Here is a 22241-nt window from a genome sequence, read left to right as displayed (position 1 = left end):
AGCCCCTTTGAAATTTATATTTTGAAGGAAAGACAACTGGATTTATGTGTGTCAATGTGAGATGAATGTGGTTTTATTCTTTTCAGTCATTGTGATTTAGCAACAGACCATGGTGTGTGTGTGTGTGTGTGTTTGTGTGTGTGTGTGTGTGTGTGTGTGTGTGTGAGAGAGAGAGAGAGAGAGAGAGAGAGAGAGAGAGAGAGAGAGAGAGGAGAGAGAGAGAGAGAGATTTGTTCTCTGGGCTTATAAACACTATTTTCTCCTTCCCTTTTTCCCCTTCCTTCCTTCTTTTCTTCCTTTTTGATTTTTGTTGTTGTTGTTGTTGTGCTTCTGTGTGTAGCCCTGGCTGTCCTAAAATTCGTTCTGTAGACCAGGCTGACCTCAAGTTTACAGAGATCCTCCTGCCTCTTCCTCCTGAGTGCTGGGATTAAATGTGTGCACCACCACCCTGGTGAACAGTATTTTCTTGTTAATGGTATGGCATAGTAAAAGACAGGAAGACGGTTGTCCCAGAGGGCAAGCAAGCGAAGGGTCAAAGGTGCTCATTAGCTGCAGGACACTGTGTAGATGGATCTCAACCCTTCTACCCTCAGCTTTTCACTTTTAAATTTAGATGATTGAGTGAGTGAGTGGTTTGGCCCTGGGGATTAAATCCTGAGCTTTAAGCATGCTAAACACACGCTCTCTCATTGATTATAACCTTTGTCCAGCCCAGCCAATGCCTATGGTGGGAATATACCCTTGGCTTTGATGTCATGACCTGAAATCCCTATCAGGAACTGTTGTGTTTTTCTCCTTGTTTTCCTAAGGGCTCATCATCTGTTAGGTCCCCCAGCCAAGGGGAGGGTGAGCAATCTACTTTTAGAGATATACTTCATATGCTCTAGAGATGTAACCCCAGCCATGTGAAGAGCTGTCAGGAAGTCCAGTTCTGAGTAAAGTCGCTGTATTTAGAGCCCGTTTATGACATCTCCTGAGCCCAGTGTTGGGTAGTAGGATCACAAATGGGAGGTTCTAGACTCCATATCTTGGTTGTGGTCTCTGTCATACCTGAGAAGGATCAAAACCTGGGTTTGCCTCTGAAGAGAGCATATGTCTATTTCATTATAATGCACTAGAAGTTGTCCGGCCTGTGCATTGAGACAGATGTCAACCACAAATCAGGGGAAAGATTTTAGAATGAATAGTGAGGAGACAGAGAGTGAGAGACACAGAAAAACCCAAAGCAAGGGAAACTGGACCACAGTCAATGGTTGCCAGGGCGATCTGTCTGACACATCTTCAGACTTAGTGCCGCTTTTCCAGAAAGGACCGAGCCTGTTGGGCATCCACCAGCTGTCTCTAAGAACACATTTGGAGTTCCTCTCTTGCGGATGGAACTCGTTTGTGGCACAGCTCCTGGTTTTGATGCTGTGATGGTAAATTTGCCACCTTCATGGGAGAACAAAGTCCCGAGGCGTTGAGTTTGGAAAGCAAGGTGTGAAGTGAGGCTGGCAAGACAGCGAGTCTGGTGACCTTCTTCCCAGCAGACGTTTATGTGACTCACGAGAGAGTCTAAACTCTCCCTGCAAAGGGGAAGGCACACAGCATTTAGATGGCTAAACACTGCTGGGATTTGTGTCCCAAACCCGAGAACCGTTCAGGAACACTTGAATTTCGATGTATACATTGTGTTAATGAGAAGAAAGGCATGTTCTTTATTTTGGAGTCATGTCATGTGGCTGCTTTGCTCCGTTTCCTTTCCTCCTTCTACATAACGCGATACATTGAACTCGGAATGATGTTGGAGGTGACCAAAGGGTTTGGGGGTCCATGGCTGGCCTCTGCCTCCTTCCATCTCCCAACCCAACAGCATGGATGAGCACCACGAGCAGGGAGTGAGTTTTGTCCTTGTCTTTCCTGCAAGGGGCAGAGGGCTGCCTCCAGCTGTTGACAGGTTTCCTCTAGTGACAACTTGCCGGGGTGACAGAGCCCCCTCTGTGGAGCACTCCTCTGAGCCTCTGAACTACCGGGAGCCCGGGGCTCCTTCCTCTTTCCCTGGCAGAAAAACCTCACTGTGCTGGTTTCCATGGTGCTCCTGCCAACTCCAGCTCCCTCTCCCCCTCCTCCCATCTGTGTGGCCTGTGAGTACATCTTTGACCAGCTGGAAGCATGAGGGAGATATATATGGGAACAAATCTGCCACCTAATGCTTTCTCCCCCTCTAACAGTGCCTTGACAATAGTCGCCTTATATATACTTAGCTTAAAGGATCAGGACCGGCGCTCCCCAAACCACCCTCTAAGGTAAGAATTCAGATCTTGTGTTTGAGAGGAGCACTTTAAAAAAAATTATTCTTATATATGTGCATATGTATGTGGGTGCCCGAGGAGGCCAGAAGAGGGCACTGGATCCCGGGAGTTGGAGGTTTACGCTGACTGAATTCACTGACGTGAGGGCTGGGAACTGAAGTCCATTCTTCTGGAAGAGCAGCAAATGTTCCTATCCGCTGAGCCATCAGTCCAGTTCTAAGAGGACCCTCGAAGGCCTATTTCACTAACCATTTTGTACTCTTCCAGCAATATTACAAGTGCTCCGGAGCCAGCTCTGTCATCCACAGCTTCCCCTCCAGGTACGGTCTTCCTGTTCCTAACCATAAACCCAACCCATCTTCCCTCGCTGGGCCACGACTTTGTGTGACCCTCCTTCACTCACGACTTTGTGTGACCCTCCTTCGCTCACTGTCTTGCAGCTTCTCACACAACCTTGGCCACCATGCAGACCTCCCCTCAAGTGCCTGAAATCACTTTCTGTGAGATCCTGACATGCCAGGAAACTTACTGCTGCCCCGTGTGGGGATCAAGAATATTGTTTTCAAGTTCTACACAAAGACAATTGGAGGCGGAGAGAGAAATCCATCAGAGATACTGGGCAGGTAAATGGCGTCCGGAGAGAAACAACCAGACCTTTGAACTTGAGAGAAACAACCAGACCTTTGAACTTGAGGTTTGCCTTGCTGACATTTACCTGGATAGCTTGTGAAGGGATCTAGACAAGGATTCTACTCTTCTGTTAGATGGAACGAAATCTATATAGCAATGAACTGGTAACTGTCTGAATATTGAGCACCTTCCCCATGGAGGAAAAGCTGGGCTTTTGTTTGTTTTGAGACAGCATTTCTCTGTGTAACAGTCCTGGATGTCCTGAAACTTACTTTGTAGACCAGGCTGGCCTAGAACTCACAGAAATCCGCCTGCCTCTGCCTCCTGAGTGCTGGGATTAAAGGCGTGCGCCACCACCGCCTGACTGTTAATTATTTGTAATATTTGCCCAGCAGAAAAGTTTCATCTGTCTGTCACCAACACAGATGGTGAGGTGGCCATGTACACATGGGTTGGCTTTCTTGTTTTGTTTTATATTTTGGCTCATTTAGAACTTAAATGGTGTAGCGTCTGGGCTTTTGCCTAAAGTAATTTGGAAAAAAATATTAAAAAGGTTGAGGAAGGAAGAAAGGAAAGAAGGAATGAACAAATTCTGGAAACCCTAATTTAACGGTAGCCTTTGAGTTAATGAAACCCACTAACTTGGCATCCACTTTTAGCGGCCTCCCTTTTCCTTTTCTATCCGTGTACACAGCTCTTGGCTTTGTTGGTTTATTTGATTTTGTGTTTATGGCACATTCATAAATGCATGTGGTTAGGCGTAGTTCCGTGCATATGTGTGGGGGCTATCATGGCCCCGTGTGGATGCGTGAAGACTATTATAGCCCTGTGTGAACGTGTGGGGGCTATCGTGGACGTGTGTAGGCTATCATCGACCTATGTGGATGTGAGGAGACTATCATGGCCCCATGTGGACATGTGAAGGCTATCATGGCCCCGTGTGGACGTGTGGGGGCTATCATGGTCCCGTGTGAACGTGTGGAGGCTATCATAGGTTTATGTGGATGTGTGGAGACTATCATGGCCCCGTGTGGACATATGAAAGCTATCTTATTTTTTGATACACAGGGTCCCACTGAGCCGAGTGCTCACTGATTAGCTAGGTTGGTTAGCGGCAAGTTCTGGCAGTCTGCCTTTGTCTACCTTGGCACACGCTTTCCCCCATTCTACCCCACCCCAGTACTGAGCGTGCTTCTGTGCCTGGCTTTTTACAAGGGTGCTGGAGATGTGAACTGGGGTCCTCATGCTTGCCCAGCAGACACTTTACCAACTGAGCTAGCTCACTAGGACCCTTTAAATGTTAAAAGAGAAGTTTTTAGAAACTTGGTCAAGGGCTCCAACTGAATTTATCTCTGTAAGAGCAAATGCATTTCTTCCAAGTGGATTCTAGTTTCTTTTAGAAATCTCATTCTGTATACACACATTCGCAAGTGTCCAGGATAGCGTTAATAACAATGGCAGGTAGTATCAGCAGTATGTACTAGTGTGGTTCATCTATGAGGAGGCTGCTAACGCAGCAACTTCCAAATGATGGAGAGAGATGTCAGGTGCCAGTAAATTATTTCTGACTCTATGAAATGTGGATTTAAGCAGGGCTCTGGCTCGCCGTGTTCAAGACCCAGCAGGTGGCGATTCCATGTCCTTGTGTTCTCCGAATCACTGTAGTCATGGCAAGAAAACAAATCACACCATACTCTGCCTTCTAAAGCTCCCGTCTCGTGATAACATGTGTCTTTTCTGCTTATGCAGTTGGTCGAAGCAGGTCATATCAGTCACCTCTGGTTCAAAACGGATGGAGGTAGTGTAAATTCATCATGGGCCTCAGTGACACAAAGGAGCAAAAATACTGAGTGTAAGCAGCCTGACACACAGACTCTGGTCAGTGGGCAGAGCCTTAGGGTGATAATGACATCCCCTTCCCCTTTGATATTACTTTGTATCCTACCCTGGATTCACATCAATACAAATCACATCCCCATTAATCATGAGGCAATGAGGAATTACTCCATACACGATGCTGTAATAGCCGCTCACATGAATGAATCATTTACTCCTCATAAGCGCATAACAGGTGCCGCTAATATCCTCTTTTTGTCCCCCAGTGAGGAAGCTGAAGCACAAAATGTTTCCCCCGTCTCTAAGAGACTTGTGCCTTTTCCCCCCTCATAAAAACAATGTTGAATTGAATTTAGGAACAGATGTATCAATCCAGAGTGGATAGGAAGCTCCAGTATAAAGAAAGGGGTCTGTGTCAGTCATCTTGTTCTCAATATATTGTCCTCTTTTTATTGTCGCATGTGTGCATCTGTGTGTGCCTATTTGTGTGTCTGAGCACGGGTGTGCGCATGCCATAGCCTGCACGGCAGACAACAACAACCTTTTCCGCCTTGGGGCGGGGTCTCTTGTTGGTTGCTGCTGAGCATGGCAGGCAACGTGGCCTGTGAGTGGGGATTCTCTTGTCTCCATCTCCCCTATGACTGTGTGAATGCTGAAATTACAGCCATGTGCTATTACGTCCATCCTCATTTGGGTGATGGGGTGTCAAATACAGCTCCCCATACTTGTCCAGCAGGTGTTTTTATAGCCACTGAGCCATCTCGATAGACCCCTAAATATTTTTGACTATAAAAAGTTAGTATATCCTGGAGAGGATGGCCCGGCAATTAGGAGTGTTGCTGCTGTCAAAGAAGACCCACGTTTGATTTCCAGCACCCATGTCAGGTGTCTCACAACTGTCTGTAACTCCAGTTTCAGGGGACCCAAAGTTCTCTGGCGTCTGCAGTCTAGTGACTGCACATATGTGGTGCACATAAGCTCATGCAGACACAGACATGTGCACTTAAGTAATTTTAAAATAAGAAAGGGAAAAAAGGAAGAAGGAAGAAATTAATACTGTCACAAAATCCCTAAAACCTTTGTCTCTTTTGAGAGAATGTGGAAGCTTATGATTAGCCAAGAATTTTCTGACCTTGGCTGTCCTCACTAGGGATTCTTGATGTCCTTCTTTGAGAGCCATCTCAGAAGGGACCATCTGACCATTGAGATGTAACAATGACAATGAATCTAAAGAGGGAGAGGCCAGAGCTGGTCTGCTCTTCATTCTCAGGGTTTTGTTTGGTCAGCAACAACCAGTTCTCCATGTAAGAGAATATTAGAAAGCTCAGCTCTGAGCAAACTGGACAGCGAGTGTCTACTCATCCTGTATTTCCACATCTGTGGAACTCCTAGAGAAAGGTCTGCTGCCAAGTGTCTGGTTGTGTCGTAGACTGTCAGAGAGCAGCTACACTAGTGACCTTTTTTTACCCCGAGAACCCAGAGTTAATTATATACTTTCATAATGAATGTACTGAGGAAAGCATAAAGAGTAAATGGAACTATAAATACATCTGAGTGTCTACATGAGTGGTTTGTAGTAGAATCCATGGAAAGATGCCTCCTCCCAAGACCATGGACAGCATCATAGACCCGTTTCTGCAGTCACTCTGGGTTTCCAGAGTGATTTACCTCAACAGAGCCTCTAATTTATGGTGATGTACCCATTTTATAACATAGTCCCTGGTGGTTAGAATTGGTATCTGGGCCCCTGTTTCCATGACGAATCGGACATCCTGCTTTCATTTACTTGGACATAGCGTGTGCACATACATGGGCCCGCCTGTAAAAGATGCAGAAAGTGACCACTCTGAGCATCCTCCCTCCTCATCGAGTCTGCTTATAGCCATCAGGATGTCCCCTGGTGCAGGATCTTTCCCTGGGTGGAGAAGGGTTGCTCTTCTCTTGCTGATGCAGCCTCTTCTCTCTCTCTAGGGCAGTGGCTCAACCTGTGGGTCTCTCCACACCCCTATCACAGGGGTCACCCAAGACTATTGGAAATATCAAATATTTACATTATGATTCAAGAGTATCAAAATTACAGTTATGAAGTAGCAACAAAAATAATTTTTTTTACAGTTGGGGCTCACTACAACATGAGGGACTGCATTAAAGGGTCACAGCATTAGATGAGAACCACTCATCTAGGGTGATGACTTCGGGGGTCCCAATACAAAAGAGGAGAATGTTGGATGACTATTTTTTTTTTTGTGACCAGATGTTTCTGAGACATGAATAACAATTAAAAATTAAGGAATACAATTTAAAAAAAAGAAATTCAAGGAATTTAAAAAAAACATAGGAGAACAAAACATAGGAGAGCTCTCAGTGGGATGCAGGGTAATATCTGGCAATTTCCTGGACTCCGAAAGACATTTCGGAGACTCCTCCCTGAGGAGTCAGACTACAGTAAAGTAAACAAAAGACAGTCTGCATCGTTATGACATGCTGAGCGCAAGTCAATTTTTCTTTCTGGCCTAAGTGGATTGTCTAAGAATTTGTAAAACGTCTTTCAAAAAGTCATCTACCCCGCCCCCATTCTATTTCCCTGCTCCATAATAAAAGGTTTGAGAAAGGCAGATCAGGAAGCAGAAAGTATTTCAGAGTGTTGAGCTTCTGCTCTAAGAAGCCAACTGAATGCGATGGATTAGGTTTTAACCCATGGCACCCATACAGACTTAAGTAGACAGGAGAGTTTACATATGAAAAGACAAAGGGCTTGTGGGGAAAACATTAGAGAATGCTGACTGTAACAAGTTGGTGAACCTACCAAAAAAAAAAAAAAAAAGAATCAAAGCAGCAATGCACCCTCACTCATTTTGTTTTAGATGTAAGAATTTTTAGGAGAGGGGGCTGGAGAAATGGCTCAGCGGTTAAGAGCACTGCCTGCTCTTCCAAAGGTTCTGAGTTCAATTCCTGGCAACCACATGGTGGCTCACAGCCATCTGTAATGAGGTCTGGTGTCTTCTTCTGGCCTGCAGGCACACACACTGACAGAATATTGTATACATAATAAATAAATAAATATTTAAAAAAAAAAGAATTTTTAGGAGAAAGAATGCCCCCAAAGAAAATGGTCCCCTGTGCTGTGGTCTAGGCCATGATGGGCAGGACTCATTGACCTCTTGCTACAGGTCTGTCTCGATCAAGAAAGGTATCGCAGATGCTGTGCGGAATGCAGGCTTCTGCACATTTGTGCATGTATACTACCCGCCTTCCACTGCGGCCTGATGGATACCGTTTTACATCAACCGCTCTGATTTTTAATATAGTTGACTGGGAGTTCTCGCTCACCTGTTGTGAAATACACCCTCAGCTCCCTAATGAAAGCCACCTGCTCTATACATTAAGCCTATAGCAAAAGTTCTGGAAGGCATTTATAGAAAAAGAGCTTCCGTTTAACCCACCAGGAGTTTCTCTTTTCTAATTACCAGCTTTTCGGAGTTGAAGAGTCCTGCTTCATAGAAGTGACAAGTTAGGGACATTGTGTAGGGAGTTTAAAATTTGTTTATGCCTTTAAAATAACATTTTCGGAATTTTAACCTGTAAGGTTATCTCTTCTCCACCTCCCGTAAATTTTCCACCTATGTTGTTATTGTGTGAGAGTATGTGGGTGTGCATGGCGTGTGGCTGCAGACATATGCATGCTGTGGAGGGCATGTAGAGGTCAGAGGTCACTTTATAGACTCAGTCCTCTCTTTTCTCCTTTTATGTGGGTTCAGGCAATAAAAGCAAATTCAGGCCATCAGACTTTTGTGGCAAGCACCTTCACCCACTGAATAAAATAGATATTTTTTAAATAAAATAAAATAGATTTAAAATAAAATAGATATTTTATTTTCAATTGTGTGTGCGTGTGTGTGTGTGTACGCACATAAATGCAAGTGTTCATGGCAGCCAGAAGAGGTCACTGGCTCCATTGGAGCTGGAGTTACAGGTGGTTGTGAGCCGCCTGACAAGGATGCTGTGACCCACACTTGGATCCTCTGCCAGAGCAGTACAAGCTCACTGCTGAGCTCCAGCCTCACTTATTACTTCTTAAATACTTTAACAGGGCATGGTATTACATACCCAGAATCCCTACAGTTAAGAAGATCAAGAATCCTAGGCTATGCTAGCCTGCCTTAGATAGAGTAAGGCACACACACACACACACACACACACACACACACACACACACACGAAAAATATATTACAAAGCAGCCAACCTTATTTATAGGGCTCACTCTCTTCAAGAACTGATGAACACAGTTCTGTGGAAGGGAAGGGAATCTGTCGTGTTATTGCCAGATCTTACAAGGAGCCCCTCTCCCTGCAAGTCCACCAAGGAAGCAGAACCAAAGGCAAGGAAAACAGACATCATGGAGAGCTCTGCTTTCTCCTTCTCTGTGGGCCTCAATTGCCTTGGAAACCCGTGGCTTCCTGGGGAAGCCATCTTCAGTGAAACTTTTAGGAGAAGACAAGCACCTAAAAGTTATTGTTGGAACAGCTCGAATCTAAGCGATCTGGAAGCCTTTAGGAGCGCATATGTATTTATGTACAAAAGAAAATGAATATTCAGTTTTCTAGAAGTTTCTCATCTCTCAAGATCCATTAATGGAATGTATCATTTCGGGCTGCACGCTCAAACCCTTGCGTTGCCTGTCTGCTGTTCTCACTCCCTGTCTGCTGAGAGGGGGAGGAAGTGTAGACTCTCGCATCTGTTCCAGCATCCTTTACCTTCTATCCTGGGAGTTTTACCTTTGAGAAAAGGGAAGATAGTTAAAGGTTAAACAACTGGCTTTTCTCTCGCGTTTCCTTCCTCTTTCCCTCCTATCCTCCACACGTGGTTGCAGAGTACCACAGAGAGCCACACACACAGCCATTTTCAAGGTCATCACAGTCGTGTGAGCTGTGCGTTAGGAAGCTTTTCCACCTAGTGTAAAACGTGCGGAAGAGGAGAGAGATTTCAAGGAAGATTGTCTCTAATGATTGTGCCCAGTTGCTTCTGTTTCCTGTCCTCAAACTGAATGTCGAAGCTCGAATGTCGACAGAAATCTGAAAAACAAAAGCGAAACAAAGCTCAGCGCTCTGTGGTGGTTTGAATAAGAAGTTCGCCACCGTCTGGGACATTTGTATATTTTGTCCCCAGTTAGTGCAGCTATGTGGGAAAGCTTTGAAGGAGGCGTGGTTCTGTTGAAGGAGGCGTGGTTCTGTTGAAGGAGGCGTGGTTCTGTTGAAGGAGGCGTATCATTGGGGGTGGGTTTTGAGGGCTTAAAGACTAGTATTTGAGGTCATTCTCTGTGGTTGTGCCTTCAGTTTGAGAGGTGTGCTGTCAGTTTGCCATTCCAGCCGCTGTGCTATACCTGCTGTCACTCCTCCCATGCAAGATGGTCAGCTCCTCTGGATCCATAAGCTCTGATAAACCAGCTCATACGTTCTGTGACTTGCCCTGGTCACGATGCGATTTTTTTGTTTGTTTGTTTTGCTTTGTTTTTTTTGTTGTTTATTTTGCCATCGTGAGAAAATACTATAGGAAAACAACTTAGAAAGGAAAGACTCGTTTTGACTCCTGGTTTTAGAGGATGTCCAGTCTATGGTGGAATAGCCGCTTTGTTCTGGGCCTGAGATGGGCAGATTACCATGGCAGCAGGGATATGTTGAGGGGTGGTTCACCTCTTAGCAGCCAGGAGATGGGAGAGATAGAGAGTGGGCTTGTTTTAGAATGCTTTCTCTTGCATTTCTTCCATCCTGGCTCACACCTATTGAATGGTGCTGCCCACATTCAGGGTAGGGCTTTCCCTATCAGGTGTTGCCCACATAACAACCATCTTAGGAATGACCCCACTGACACCCCCGCTCCCCCCCCCCCCAGAGGTTGCTGTTCCAATAACCTAGACTTGGCTTCTTAAAATTCTCTACCCATGATCCTGTTTTTTTGAGAGATTTCTAGTGATTTGAGATATATAAGCACATAAAATAGACATAAAAACCAAACACACACTGATTGTGTGTGTTTAAAGCAATTTATTCTAAAACAGTTCTTTGATATTCCTGTAATACTGAAATAAATCATAAATTTATTTTAAAGATCATTGAGTGGCTCGCTATCACCTGTAACACCAATTCTAAGGGATCCAATACCCTTCTTTGGCCTCTTTGGGAATTTTCACACACAAGAACGTACACATAGCACATACACACCCTCAGGCACATACACATGAAAAATTTGACAAAGAAGACATTTTAAAAATAATTGAATCTTGGTGGAATATTTGATACTGAAGGACCCAGAGCCTCTCTATTATTTTTGGGGGATTGATCAACATTTTGATTTTATCATCACTGATGCTGAGAATGTCTGTGCTGAAGTATACAGCACACAATTGCAGACCTATGTTTAGGGACGTTTCAGAAATGGTTAGAAATCTTTCCTAATTCCAAGCCAGGATTCATTTAATGACTTTTTTTTAATGAAACTCAAGCCGGCAACCCAAATAACAATTTTTATAATCAAACATTCGAACACAGTCCACCCAAAAGACGGGCTAACGATATTGCCACGCTGAGAAATGATGGCAGGGAACTGTTGCCAGGGAATGGATATGTTGCCATGAGAGTAGAAAGCTTTGCAGTCGAGTAAAAACACGGCAGCATCCTATAGTCTTGAACGTGAGCTGGCGCCATCCAGGCCGTCTTAGTTGGTGTAGGGTGGCGCGCACTGAACACCGTGTATGCAACGGGTGCTCAGAAGCAAGGCTGCAGGCTGGGGGATTCTAAAACACCTAGAATCCTGTAAGCTTGTGGTTGTGAGTTAACGTTTGGTTGGTGTGCACTCATGGCCTTTTTACTGTTCACAAACATCTCACAACTATCACATTCATTTATGTGACCCCCATATGATCCTAGCTTAAGAAACCGTGGCTGATTCTCTCAATGAAACCGAGTTGACAACCGAGGTTAGCCAGCACACCACCAGGTGACCGCTCTCGCCATCTACTTTCTTCGTTTGTTTTTCAAGACAGGGTTTCAGTGTATGATGGCCCTAACTGTGCTGGAAATTGCTGTGTAGACCAGGCTGACCTCAGACCCACAGACATCTGCCTGCCTCTGCCTCCTAAGTGCTGAGATGATAGGCGTGTGGACCACCACCTCCCACCTGCTCTCATCATCTACCTTTAAAAGATTTGTTAGGGATTGGAAAATGGCTCAGAGGTTAACCTGAGGACCCAGGTTCCGTTCTCAGCATCCACATGGTGACGCACAACCATTTGGAACCCCAGTTCCAGGGGATCCAATGCCCTCTTGTGACCTCTTCAGGCATGGGCATGCACATGGTGTATATACAGACTTGAAGGCCAAACCTCACACACATACTTAATCTAAAAACAAAAACAAAAAAAAAAAAACAAACAAACAAGAAAAAAAACCTTTGTAAATAATAAAAAATTAAAGGATTCATTCTGCATAGTCCTGACACCTGAGCAGCTGCCTCTTGAAAACAGCTTTGGGAACACCACGTTCTGCTGTAGGCAGATGACAGCCTTGGCTCTGTCCCCATCCCAGTGATCCGGCTCCTGGCTTTAGCTGGCTGAATTCTCCCTTATACTTTAGCCTCACTTTTTCCTTACGTGGACCTTGCGTGGACCTTGTGTCCCATAACTGCAGGATGGCAAAATGGTGGTGCACAGAATCGGACAGTGTGGGATGTAAGCCCCTCCTCTAGTCCTTACCCCTGGTTCTCAGTGGCTTCATCTGTCAAGGCTATCCCTATAGCCCTCCTTTCGGGCTGTCATTAGGTGCTCGGAACAACGTCTAGTAGAAAATGTCAATGAATAGTTGGTATAGTTATCATTATTAGCCTTCTCTGCAAATAGATAGCAGGTGCTTTTCCCTAATATGGAAATACTCAAGCTATTAAATAACCAGGAAGGAATACCCAATCCGTTTTATCAGCCAGCTCATCCCCTGAAACCACCAAGGCTGTTCATATGAAGGTTAGCATTTCGTAATTTTACTGTAGAGATAGTTTGCTTCTGTTTCTCTTTCTTCATTTTTACTCACGCTACACATGACTTTTGAACCATAGTCTCTAATTTGATTGGATCTGTTAGGTAGGAGAGAGGCCATGGGAGTAGGCAGAGTAGAAAAAAAACCAAGTGGAGCAAATGCACCCTTGACTCCACGCCCTGGTGATACCTGGACTGAATTCTCAAAGGATTACTTCCTAAACAAGAGTATTGCCTTCTTTCCTCTGAGTTTCCAGGACAGGTCAGAAATCAAATTCCAATGTGCGTGTGGTTGTTCCTCGTTCCTGGTTTCTGAATGGCAATTTGTAATGATTTTTAATTTTCACCCAGAAAGGAAATCTGAGCCTCAGCAGGCACTTACGAGCCGGGCTTGTGTGGGGCACAGCTGTTGCCTTTAGGGCCTGTTGTCACCCAAGCTGAAGTGGCATCAAAACAGATGGACAGGAAGATAGATGACAAGCCAATGAAAGGGACACTTAGTTCCGCCCAGCAGAGGAATGTCCTGTCCCTGGAGCCGAGTCTTCTGCTTCTGATGTGTCCACACAGAGACCCTCTAACGACTTAGCTCCGTTGTCTGAATATTACATAAACAACACATAGCAATCCTAAGTCACGTGAGTCGAATGGCTTTGATTAGCAACGTTATTGATTCAGAATCCAGATGAGAAATAAAACTACCATTAGTTTCTTACTAATCAGAGAAAAACGCTTCCTTAATATGATTAAGGCTGTCAGGAATTATAGGTTTTTTTTTTTCTATGAAATGGTCAAGAAGGAATAAAAATGCATTTGTACTTAAGGGATACACGGGGTATCCGCTCTGGGCTCAGGGGCAGATGAGCGTCACTTACTGATGTGCACATGCTGCGGCTCTGGGAAAGAGGCAGCTGTGAGCTCTGGGGCCATCTGAAGTGATAGAATGGTGAATACCCCTGCCTGGGTGGTGTAAATGACCGACGTTTGTTTTTGACAGTTCTGGAGGCTAGAGGTCCAAGATCTTGGCCTCAATAAATCTGGCTTCTCTGGAGGTCTTCCTTTTGCCTACAGAAGGCCACCTTTTGCTAGGTCCTCAAATGGTCTTTTATTTGTGCATGTGTACATGCACAGAACCCCTCTGGCATTGCCCGGTATGTCTTCATCTCAAGACAGCTGTCAGATAGGCCTAGAGCTCATCCTGTTGTCCCCATCCTCTTAACCCCCTCTTTAAAGGCTGTACCTCCAAATACAGTGGCATTCTGAGGAAGAAAGTACTGGCTGGGTGTGTGTAACTTACCCATCCCAGATGGCTTCTTGGGTGAGGATGAGAAGCTAGATCGGGAAGAAATGGAATAGGTGTGGGTAAGTGTGAGGGCGGGAGAGGGAAAGGGTGGAGATGCATTCAGCTTACAGCTCAGCTTCTTATCGTCCTGAACAAGCCTTCATGACTGACAGATGTTTTCATTCTTCAGAAGACAAAAGCAAATCATTCCTGGCAAGAGGTGCGCTTATCAGCCCCGAATGGGAGAACGACAGTAAGTTGACATTTAAGTGACTTTTTTTTTAACCTTCTGGGCAGTACCACAGGCCTTAAAAGCATTACTGGAGTGAGAAACAGTGACAAGCACCCTACCTGCCACACCACTCACCCCCCCCCCCACAGAGAGAGAGAGAGACATACACACAGACATGCAGACCACAGCCACACAGATACACACACACACCGCACACACAGAGACACAGAGACACCCATCCACCGCACATACACACAGACACACATACCACACCCATACACCCTCACACACATAGACACACACACAGGCACACACACACACCACAGATACCATACACACACACCCCAAACACGAATCCACAGACACCATACAGACACACAACACAACACACATGACACATACACACAGACACATAGACACACACAGGTGCACACACAGGTATACACACACATACACATACACACTCCATACACAAATCCTTAGACACCACACACACACATACGGACACAGACACATAACACACTACATACACCGCACACACACATCACATACACACAGACACACACAGGTGCACACACAGATATACACACACACCCACACACCCCACTGTGGGCACCTGTATAGCCATGTTTTATAACCCACGTCAGTCTGGCAAGTAATGAGGCATGGTCACCTGAAGCCAGAGAAGCTGTGGTTCAGCTCTGTGATTTTTTTTTCTGGTTTTCCTAGACAGGGTTTCTCTGTATAACAGCCCTGGCTGTCTTGGAACTTGCTTTGTAGATTAGGCTGGCCTCAAACTCACTGAGATGTGCCTGTCTCTACCTCCCTACTGCCCAGCAAGCTCTATGATTTTAAGAATGTCTTTGAAGTTCCTTCTTTCCTCTTTTTCCATTTCCTGAAGCAGATTGCATGTCTCATCTCATTCCCCATCTCTAGCAAATTCCAATTTAGCAGGACTTCTATAGCCCAGAAACGCTTTTTGGACGTGATTCTGGCTGTTTCCAGGAGCCTGGCTTTTGATTAACAATCTCTTAAATTTTGCTATAACCACTCATTCTCCAAAACAAAAACAAAAGCCTTGTCTTGACTTTTTCCTCCTTTTCCCATTTGGATGGGGACTGAACATTTGTCTAGGATCTGAGCAGGCGCACAATACTTCCCCCCTGCTCAAGAGTTCATTTTCTCTCCCTATTCTCTTTACTACAGGGATTGATACAACCATCACGTCTATTCAGATTATGGAGATCCAGCAGACGATAGACCACCGGTATTGCAGCAGACTGCTTCGCTGCGGGTGGGTAAGCCTCCCGCGATGCCCTAGCTGCTTCTGGAATTTACTCAACGTTATAGTTTTGAGACTGGGATGAAAACCAAAGCTCCATGTTGAAATCCGTGTGTGTTTACATTGTTTCTTAAGTAAAAGCACGTTAGGCACATGGACTACAAGGGAGTCAGAAATAGTGGGCGTTACCAAATGTCAGTATACCACAACCCCCACGATCCCAGTCTTCTTGTTCAATAGCTCGACCCCAAGCAAAATCCTGGGGGTCAGGCTGACTCCTGGGGGCACACACTCATGACCACAGTAGCGAGCTGACTTTTGAACACAGGATGGACGTGAGTGAGGTGACATTTATATAACTGCAACGGATATTAATATAATTGCAGTGGGAATCTGGCTTAGCTTAGTGTGGCTTTTGTTCTAGGAGGCAAGCAATTGCCCGAATAGTTAAGACATTTTTCTGCAACATCTTCCATCCCTGTTTATCATACCCCTCCCCCCGAAAAGCGGGGCAGTGATGCATCTAGACACGTTAGACTTCAAGTGGCTGCAGCAAGCACAAATGCATAGTGTAAACATCCAGAGTGGGGCTTATTTCTTAATTTGATGCTTAACCTGTCGGGTGTCCGGAGCTGAGACATTACTTTCACTAAGGGTGCGGGTCGGTGAGGACGAGTTCTGTGGGTTTTCAGGATTAGTTTTTTTTTTTTTAACCCCAATAGAATGTAGGCTTCAAGTTGAATGTCCTGAGTTAGAAAAATAACGTATTTAAAAATTACTTATGACACCTATGTTTGTAAGCACCTAGAATTCTCACATTAGCTGTAAGAAGTTGGTGCTATTTATCTCCGTTTTGTCGTTTGCTGTGAGCTGAATGAGTTTGCCTTAGATCACACCTTTAGTAAGCAGCCGAGATAGATGTTAGTTAACATGGTAGACTGACAAGATGAGGAATCAATCACACGATTCGGGCCCAGGGTCTCAGGCAAAATGTTTGTTTCCATACATTCATTCCTTACCCGTAAGGTAGGGAGGGTTAATATCTGGTGAACGGGGGTACTGAGAATCCACAGATATCCAAAGGTCTATAATGGGAAAGGGATTCCATGTAGTTATAAACTCTGACCCTAAGGCAGATGGGCAGAGTGTGTGTGTGTACACCAACAATGTTAAGGGTTTTTTTTAGTTTTTTTTTTTGACATGTAATTGACAAGAAAACATTAAATATATCAGTGGTGCACAACATGTTGTGCTTTTTTTTATATCTTGGCGTACAACTCATGTATTTTTAGTTTTTAGTTTTTGTTTTTTTCAAGACAGGGTTTCCTTGTAGCTTTAGAGCCTGTCCTGGAACTAGCTCTTGTAGACCAGGCTGGCTTCGATCTCATAGAGATCCGCCTGCCTCTGCCTCCCGAGTGCTGGGATTAAAGGTGTGCACCACCACCACCACCGGGTTTTATTTTTAGTTTTTAAAGATGCATTGATAAGTAAAAATATCCAGTTTTAAAGATGTAACAATAAGTAAAACTTGTGCATATCCAAGGTTCACAGTGCCTTATTCTGTTATTCCTAAATATTATAAATTGCTGGCCTTTTTTGCTCCCTGTATGTTTTTTCTTTCACATTTTGACAACTAGTGTAGTATTATTTAAGGAGGATAGCAAATGACTGGTTCTTTCTCTTATCTGATTTGTGTTCTTTTCCTGTGCCATCCGTGGACTGACCAGTCATAAGGAGTGCTTGAGTAAATCCACACATGCCTTTAGCTGGAGTAGTTCATTTTCGTAGGAATCAGTGCAGCCCCCTCCTCTCTAAGAACCTATTATTTGGTAGGTGGACCTAAGGATAAGCAAGTCTACCTTACAATTTCCTCCATCACTAAATGGTAGTCAAGGCTATAATAATTATAGTTGACTTTGGTGCTAAATATATACATTTACTGCTAACATATTTTATTTTATTTATTTATTTATTTATTTATTTATTTATTTATTTATTTTTTGGTTTTTCGAGACAGGGTTTCTCTGCAGCTTTTTTGGAGCCTGTCCTGGAACTAGCTCTTGTAGACCAGGCTGGCCTCAAACTCAGAGATCCGCCTGCCTCTGCCTCCCGAGTGCTGGGATTAAAGGCGTGCGCCACCACCGCCCGGCTCTTGCTAACATATTTTAAAGGGGGGTGACTTACACTAATATTATCTCAGGTCTCCTTTCCAGGAGGATTTAAGTTAACTTCATTTTCCTTCTGAAATTTGTTTCCCTATGACCAACCAAAGTAATTTCCTGTGCATTTGGTCTGGGACTTGACTTTCCATATTTATATTAAGGTACAAACGCATTCATTCTGACACTGGATGAGTTTGTTTCTGAAAACTATAGAAAAGTAATCAGGTTAAACTCAACTTTCTAAATTTATCATGTGATTTTTAGTTTACACACTATGTAATAAATAATAAAAAGCTGCTTAAAGCTTTTTTGGACATATTTTGACTTGTGATTTTTTTTTCTTCTAAAACCAGGCCTGGACTTTATAATTATAATATTCCTGTTAATAAGAACACACCCACCAATGTCAAATTCTCTCTGGAAATCAAGTAAGTGCTTGGCTATAAGAAACAAGGCTGCTTTCTCATTCACTGAATAGTAAGTCCGAATTGATGTAATAGTTTAGCGAGTTAGGAGGTAAAACACTGTCAGTCCATGTTAGTTGATAAAGGGTGTAGAGGGTGAGGTCATCCGGGCTCCTCGGAAGGGTGGGGAGGATTGGAGGCCACATTCTTGCTTGTAGGAAGATATTCACAGGTCACGGGTTTCCACTGGCTGTCTTCTCTGAGCTGGAGTAGGAACCCCAATATTAACATGGCCCCTGGATGAGAGCTGAACATTTTGGTGATCTCCAGGTGGTAATACAAATGAGGGTGGTATTCTTTTGCTTTAGGACAGAAAAAACTTAAACACACACCCAAGCCTGAGTTTTGAATTGGGCAGAACAGGATCCAAATTCTGTCTGTTACTTCCTCATTTTGTGATCTTAGAAGAGACAGTTACTGTCTCTGTGCTACCATTTCTCCACCTATAAGATGAATATTACACAATGCCACGGCTTTGGCATGTTAGGAGAACTGTCGCGAACACTGATGGAATTAGCAACTGTCGTTTGTGGAGCACAGACTACCCATCTGCTAATGCACACACTTATCTTAGGGCATACAGTCCTTATGACAGCCCTCCTAGGATGAATTTCTTCCTAGCGTATGCTTACATGTGGGACACTAGGGTACACAGGTCAAGTGTCTGGAGCTGGGGCGATAGCTCAGTTGGTAAATTGCTTGCTACACAAGTGTGAGGACCCAAATTCAATCCCCAGCACCTCCGTGAAAAGCTGAGTTCAGAAGTCCTTGTCTGTTGCCTCAGCACCAAGAAGGCAGAGGCAGCCAGTCTAGCCTTAGGTGAGATATGGGGTTCGCTGTCCCAAAAAATAAGGTACAAAGCAATAGAGGAAGATACCCAGCATCAACCTTTGGCCTCCACAGATGCACACGCACGGATGCATACCACACACATGAACTATGTTCCGAGTTCATAGCTGGTAGGTGGTGGCACTGTGCTTCATGTGTGGCCCCCAGCCATTCTCCTGCCAATCTTGTAAGATGTGTGTGGGTAAAGACAATATCCCTTCCGGACCTGTAGTTAGGCACTCAATGGACAGCAGCTTGCTTTATAGCTACAATGTCTCTAAAATCACAGATATGATTCAGAATTTAATCACCCCAGACCTCAGAATTCTTTCCTTCCTTCCTTCCTTCCTTCCTTCCTTCCTTCCTTCCTTCCTTCCTTCCTTCCTTCCTCCCTCCTCCCTCCTCCCTCCCTCCCTCCCTCCCTCCCTCCCTCCCTCCCTCCCTCCCTCCCCCCTCTCTCCCTCCTTCCTTCCTTCCTTCCTTCCTTTTTTTGTGGTGGTGTGGATCAAACTCAAGGCCATGAGCATGTTAGGCAAAAGCTCTGCCTCTGAGCGACATCTCCTGGGTATTCTCAGACGAGGTAACTCAGTCTGGCCTGGCAGTCCCAGTACTCCAGCGTCCACTTCCGGGATGCAGGACTGTAGGTGTGAACTGCCACGTCTGCCTTGTCATCTCACACTTTACGTAATTATAACTTTCAACCCACGTCCCTCAAATGTGCGCAGTGAGCTTTGCGGAAGAAGAGAGTTTTATTCGCTCTTGACTCTAGTCTTACCCTTGCTCCGGCAATTCTCCTTCTTCTCCCTCTTCTCCTTTCCTCAAACGTCACTCCCCACCCTCAACTCCTCTTCCCTTGCTCCGCTGTTCCTCCCCCATCGTTCACCATGCCCTGGTCTCCTCTGTCTCACCTTGGACTTCATACTCCTTCTTTCTTAATTTTGCTCATCTAGGAGGTAGTGAACTCAGTCCAGCTGCATGCTGGGGGAAGGTAGCGGTAGTTTCGTGACTTAGAATCCACCATCAACCAATACCAAATGAATGGCGAGTCTACTAGCCTAAGAGCCCAGGTGTGCTGGGCTGCAGTGCCTGTTGGGGAAGGCAGAAGAGCATTTCTGGTTTTCTCATTCCTGGTTTTCAATGGAAGGAAATAAGATTATAAATTAGAACCCGTGAAGGGCCTTATCACCTTCAACCATTAAATCAAGACTTTGAGTTTATGAACCAGTTTTTCAAATACCAGTGATTTAAAAATAACAGATGCAGTAGACCCCATGTATCTATAACTTCACTTACCCATGAGCAACTGTGGTCCAAAAGCATTCAATGGAAATTCCCAGAAATAACCAATTCTTAATGTTTTTACACAATATATTGTTATAATAATTCCCATTTTATTTTTAGTGATGTTAATCTCTTTGCTATAGTTAATTAAAAAATTATTGTGTCATAGAAATGTATGTATCTGAGAGCAGATAGTAAACACGGGATTTGGTGCTATCCGGAGTTTCAGGCATCCACTGGGTGTGTTTGAAAAGACGCGCTGAGGATGAGGGAGCTATTCAGCTTAGAACGTGGGGATTTCTTATTTGTACAAAAATGGACCAATCTCATCCTCTTAGAGAAGAGTCACTCTTCTCATAGGTCTTCTGCCGTCATAACTTTAAAAGCAGGTGATTTCTTTCTCTTTTAAAAACGTAGTTCTTTGGCAGTTTCAAGCATGTGTCTAATGCATTCTGGTCACCTCTACCCCTTCCTCTGCCTAGCTCCTTCACCCTTTCCCCTACCCCTTCCTAGCTCCTGCCCTGTCTTGAGTTCCTTCCTGTCCTGACTTCCTTCAGTGATGAAGAGTATAGTGGGAACATAAACCAAATAAATCTTTTCCTCCCTAACTTACTCTCAGTCATGGTATTCATCATGGCGATAGTAACCCTAGCTCAGACATGGCCTCAGGGAGGCTTTCTAAGTACCATCCCCACCAGTCACCTGATTCTTTGTAGATTCTACTAACTCCTTTCCTCCTCTTTCCTCGTATCTTGAAGCACTACAGAGCCATTGATAGTCTTCCAGTGCAAATTCACCCTCGGGAATATATGTTTCCGCAGTCAAAGGGAAAGAATCCAAAGCCACAGACAAGACTCCCCGATGACTCAGGTAATGAATGTTTCATGGCTCCTTTACCCATATGTCCTGGTTCCAGTAGAAGTCATTTGGGATCTTGGCCTCTGCTCCCTACTGTGGAAGGGATGCCTGGAACCAAATGCTAGCTCTTCTTGTTAGCTGACCTTGGCCACCACGCTTGGCTCCTCATCGTCCCTGTTTCCTTAAGGGACTATAGACTGTTCTAACAACATATATCAAAAGCTGTTGTCATGGAGCTTCTCCTAGAGTGGGCAAGGGTACGCTGCCCTAGCCTGCCTCCTTCCGACTGAGTGTAACTTGTGGTATGAGATGGAAGTTTCTCCTTTGTTTCTTAGGGGTATCAGCACATTTGGAGCCTCCCTGTGGCCCCGTTCTCCGACAGCGCCTACCATTTCCGAGTAGCTGCACCAGTAAGCATGCCGTTTCTCTCTTTTCCTTTTCAGTAAGAAATTAAACACTCAATAAATAAAAGAAATACCAATGAAAGTTAACTTTTATGTTCATCTATCTCTCTTCCTGTCCCCACAGGATTTAGCGGACTGTTCAACGGATCCTTTTTATGCTGGGGTTTTCTTCACCGACTACTTCTTGTATTTCTATCGACGTTGCCACTAATTTATTCAAGTTCAAGGGCTGCACCAAAGGGAAGTGCGCAGACATGCAGTTGACAGAAACTGGCATTTCTTCTCGCCGCTCCTGCAAAGCGTTTATATTTTTGCTGAAGGAATTTTTCAGGTTTGACTTCCAATGGTTTTGAGACTTAATGAGGAGAATAAAGCGTTTGTCAGAGGATGTGGAGTTGGATTCTGTCATGACGATGAAGGAAACGTGTCTGCGGTGGGTCTGAAAACACAGCTTCATTTACAGCAGAAGCTGTGAGATCAAGATTAGCCTGTCTAGCTTTACTCTTGGTTATTGCATTTCTAGGCATTGGAGGAAAAAGGGCCAGGTTAAGTTGGGTCCACTAAATATGGAGAATTTGTGGCAATGGTGGAGGAGGGGTTGGGCTGTGGGAGAAGGTGAGCACTGCATGACGCAGACCTTGAATATAGGCAAACTGATGTGTGTGTGTGC

At 44.6% G+C, this 22241-nt stretch overlaps 1 protein-coding gene across 1 annotated transcript in view; it reads left to right on the top strand.

Annotated features, from left to right (window-relative positions):
* The window catches only part of Myrfl (myelin regulatory factor like), a 100522-nt gene extending 78740 nt beyond the window's left edge, over positions 1-21782 (top strand). The window contains exons 18-26 of the mRNA XM_042054244.1: positions 2211-2285; positions 2559-2611; positions 2732-2914; positions 14251-14313; positions 15499-15586; positions 18090-18164; positions 21068-21179; positions 21503-21577; positions 21696-21782. Of these exons, the coding sequence (XP_041910178.1) occupies positions 2211-2285; positions 2559-2611; positions 2732-2914; positions 14251-14313; positions 15499-15586; positions 18090-18164; positions 21068-21179; positions 21503-21577; positions 21696-21782 (811 nt within the window). The remainder of the gene's footprint in view (positions 1-2210; positions 2286-2558; positions 2612-2731; positions 2915-14250; positions 14314-15498; positions 15587-18089; positions 18165-21067; positions 21180-21502; positions 21578-21695) is intronic.
* The last annotated feature ends 459 nt before the right edge of the window (positions 21783-22241 follow it).

This window comes from Arvicola amphibius, chromosome 17 (genome assembly GCF_903992535.2).
Source record: "Arvicola amphibius chromosome 17, mArvAmp1.2, whole genome shotgun sequence".
Lineage (NCBI taxonomy): Eukaryota > Metazoa > Chordata > Mammalia > Rodentia > Cricetidae > Arvicola > Arvicola amphibius.
The sequence above is the reverse complement of the archived record's forward strand: the minus strand, read 5'-3'. Positions and strand labels throughout refer to the sequence as shown.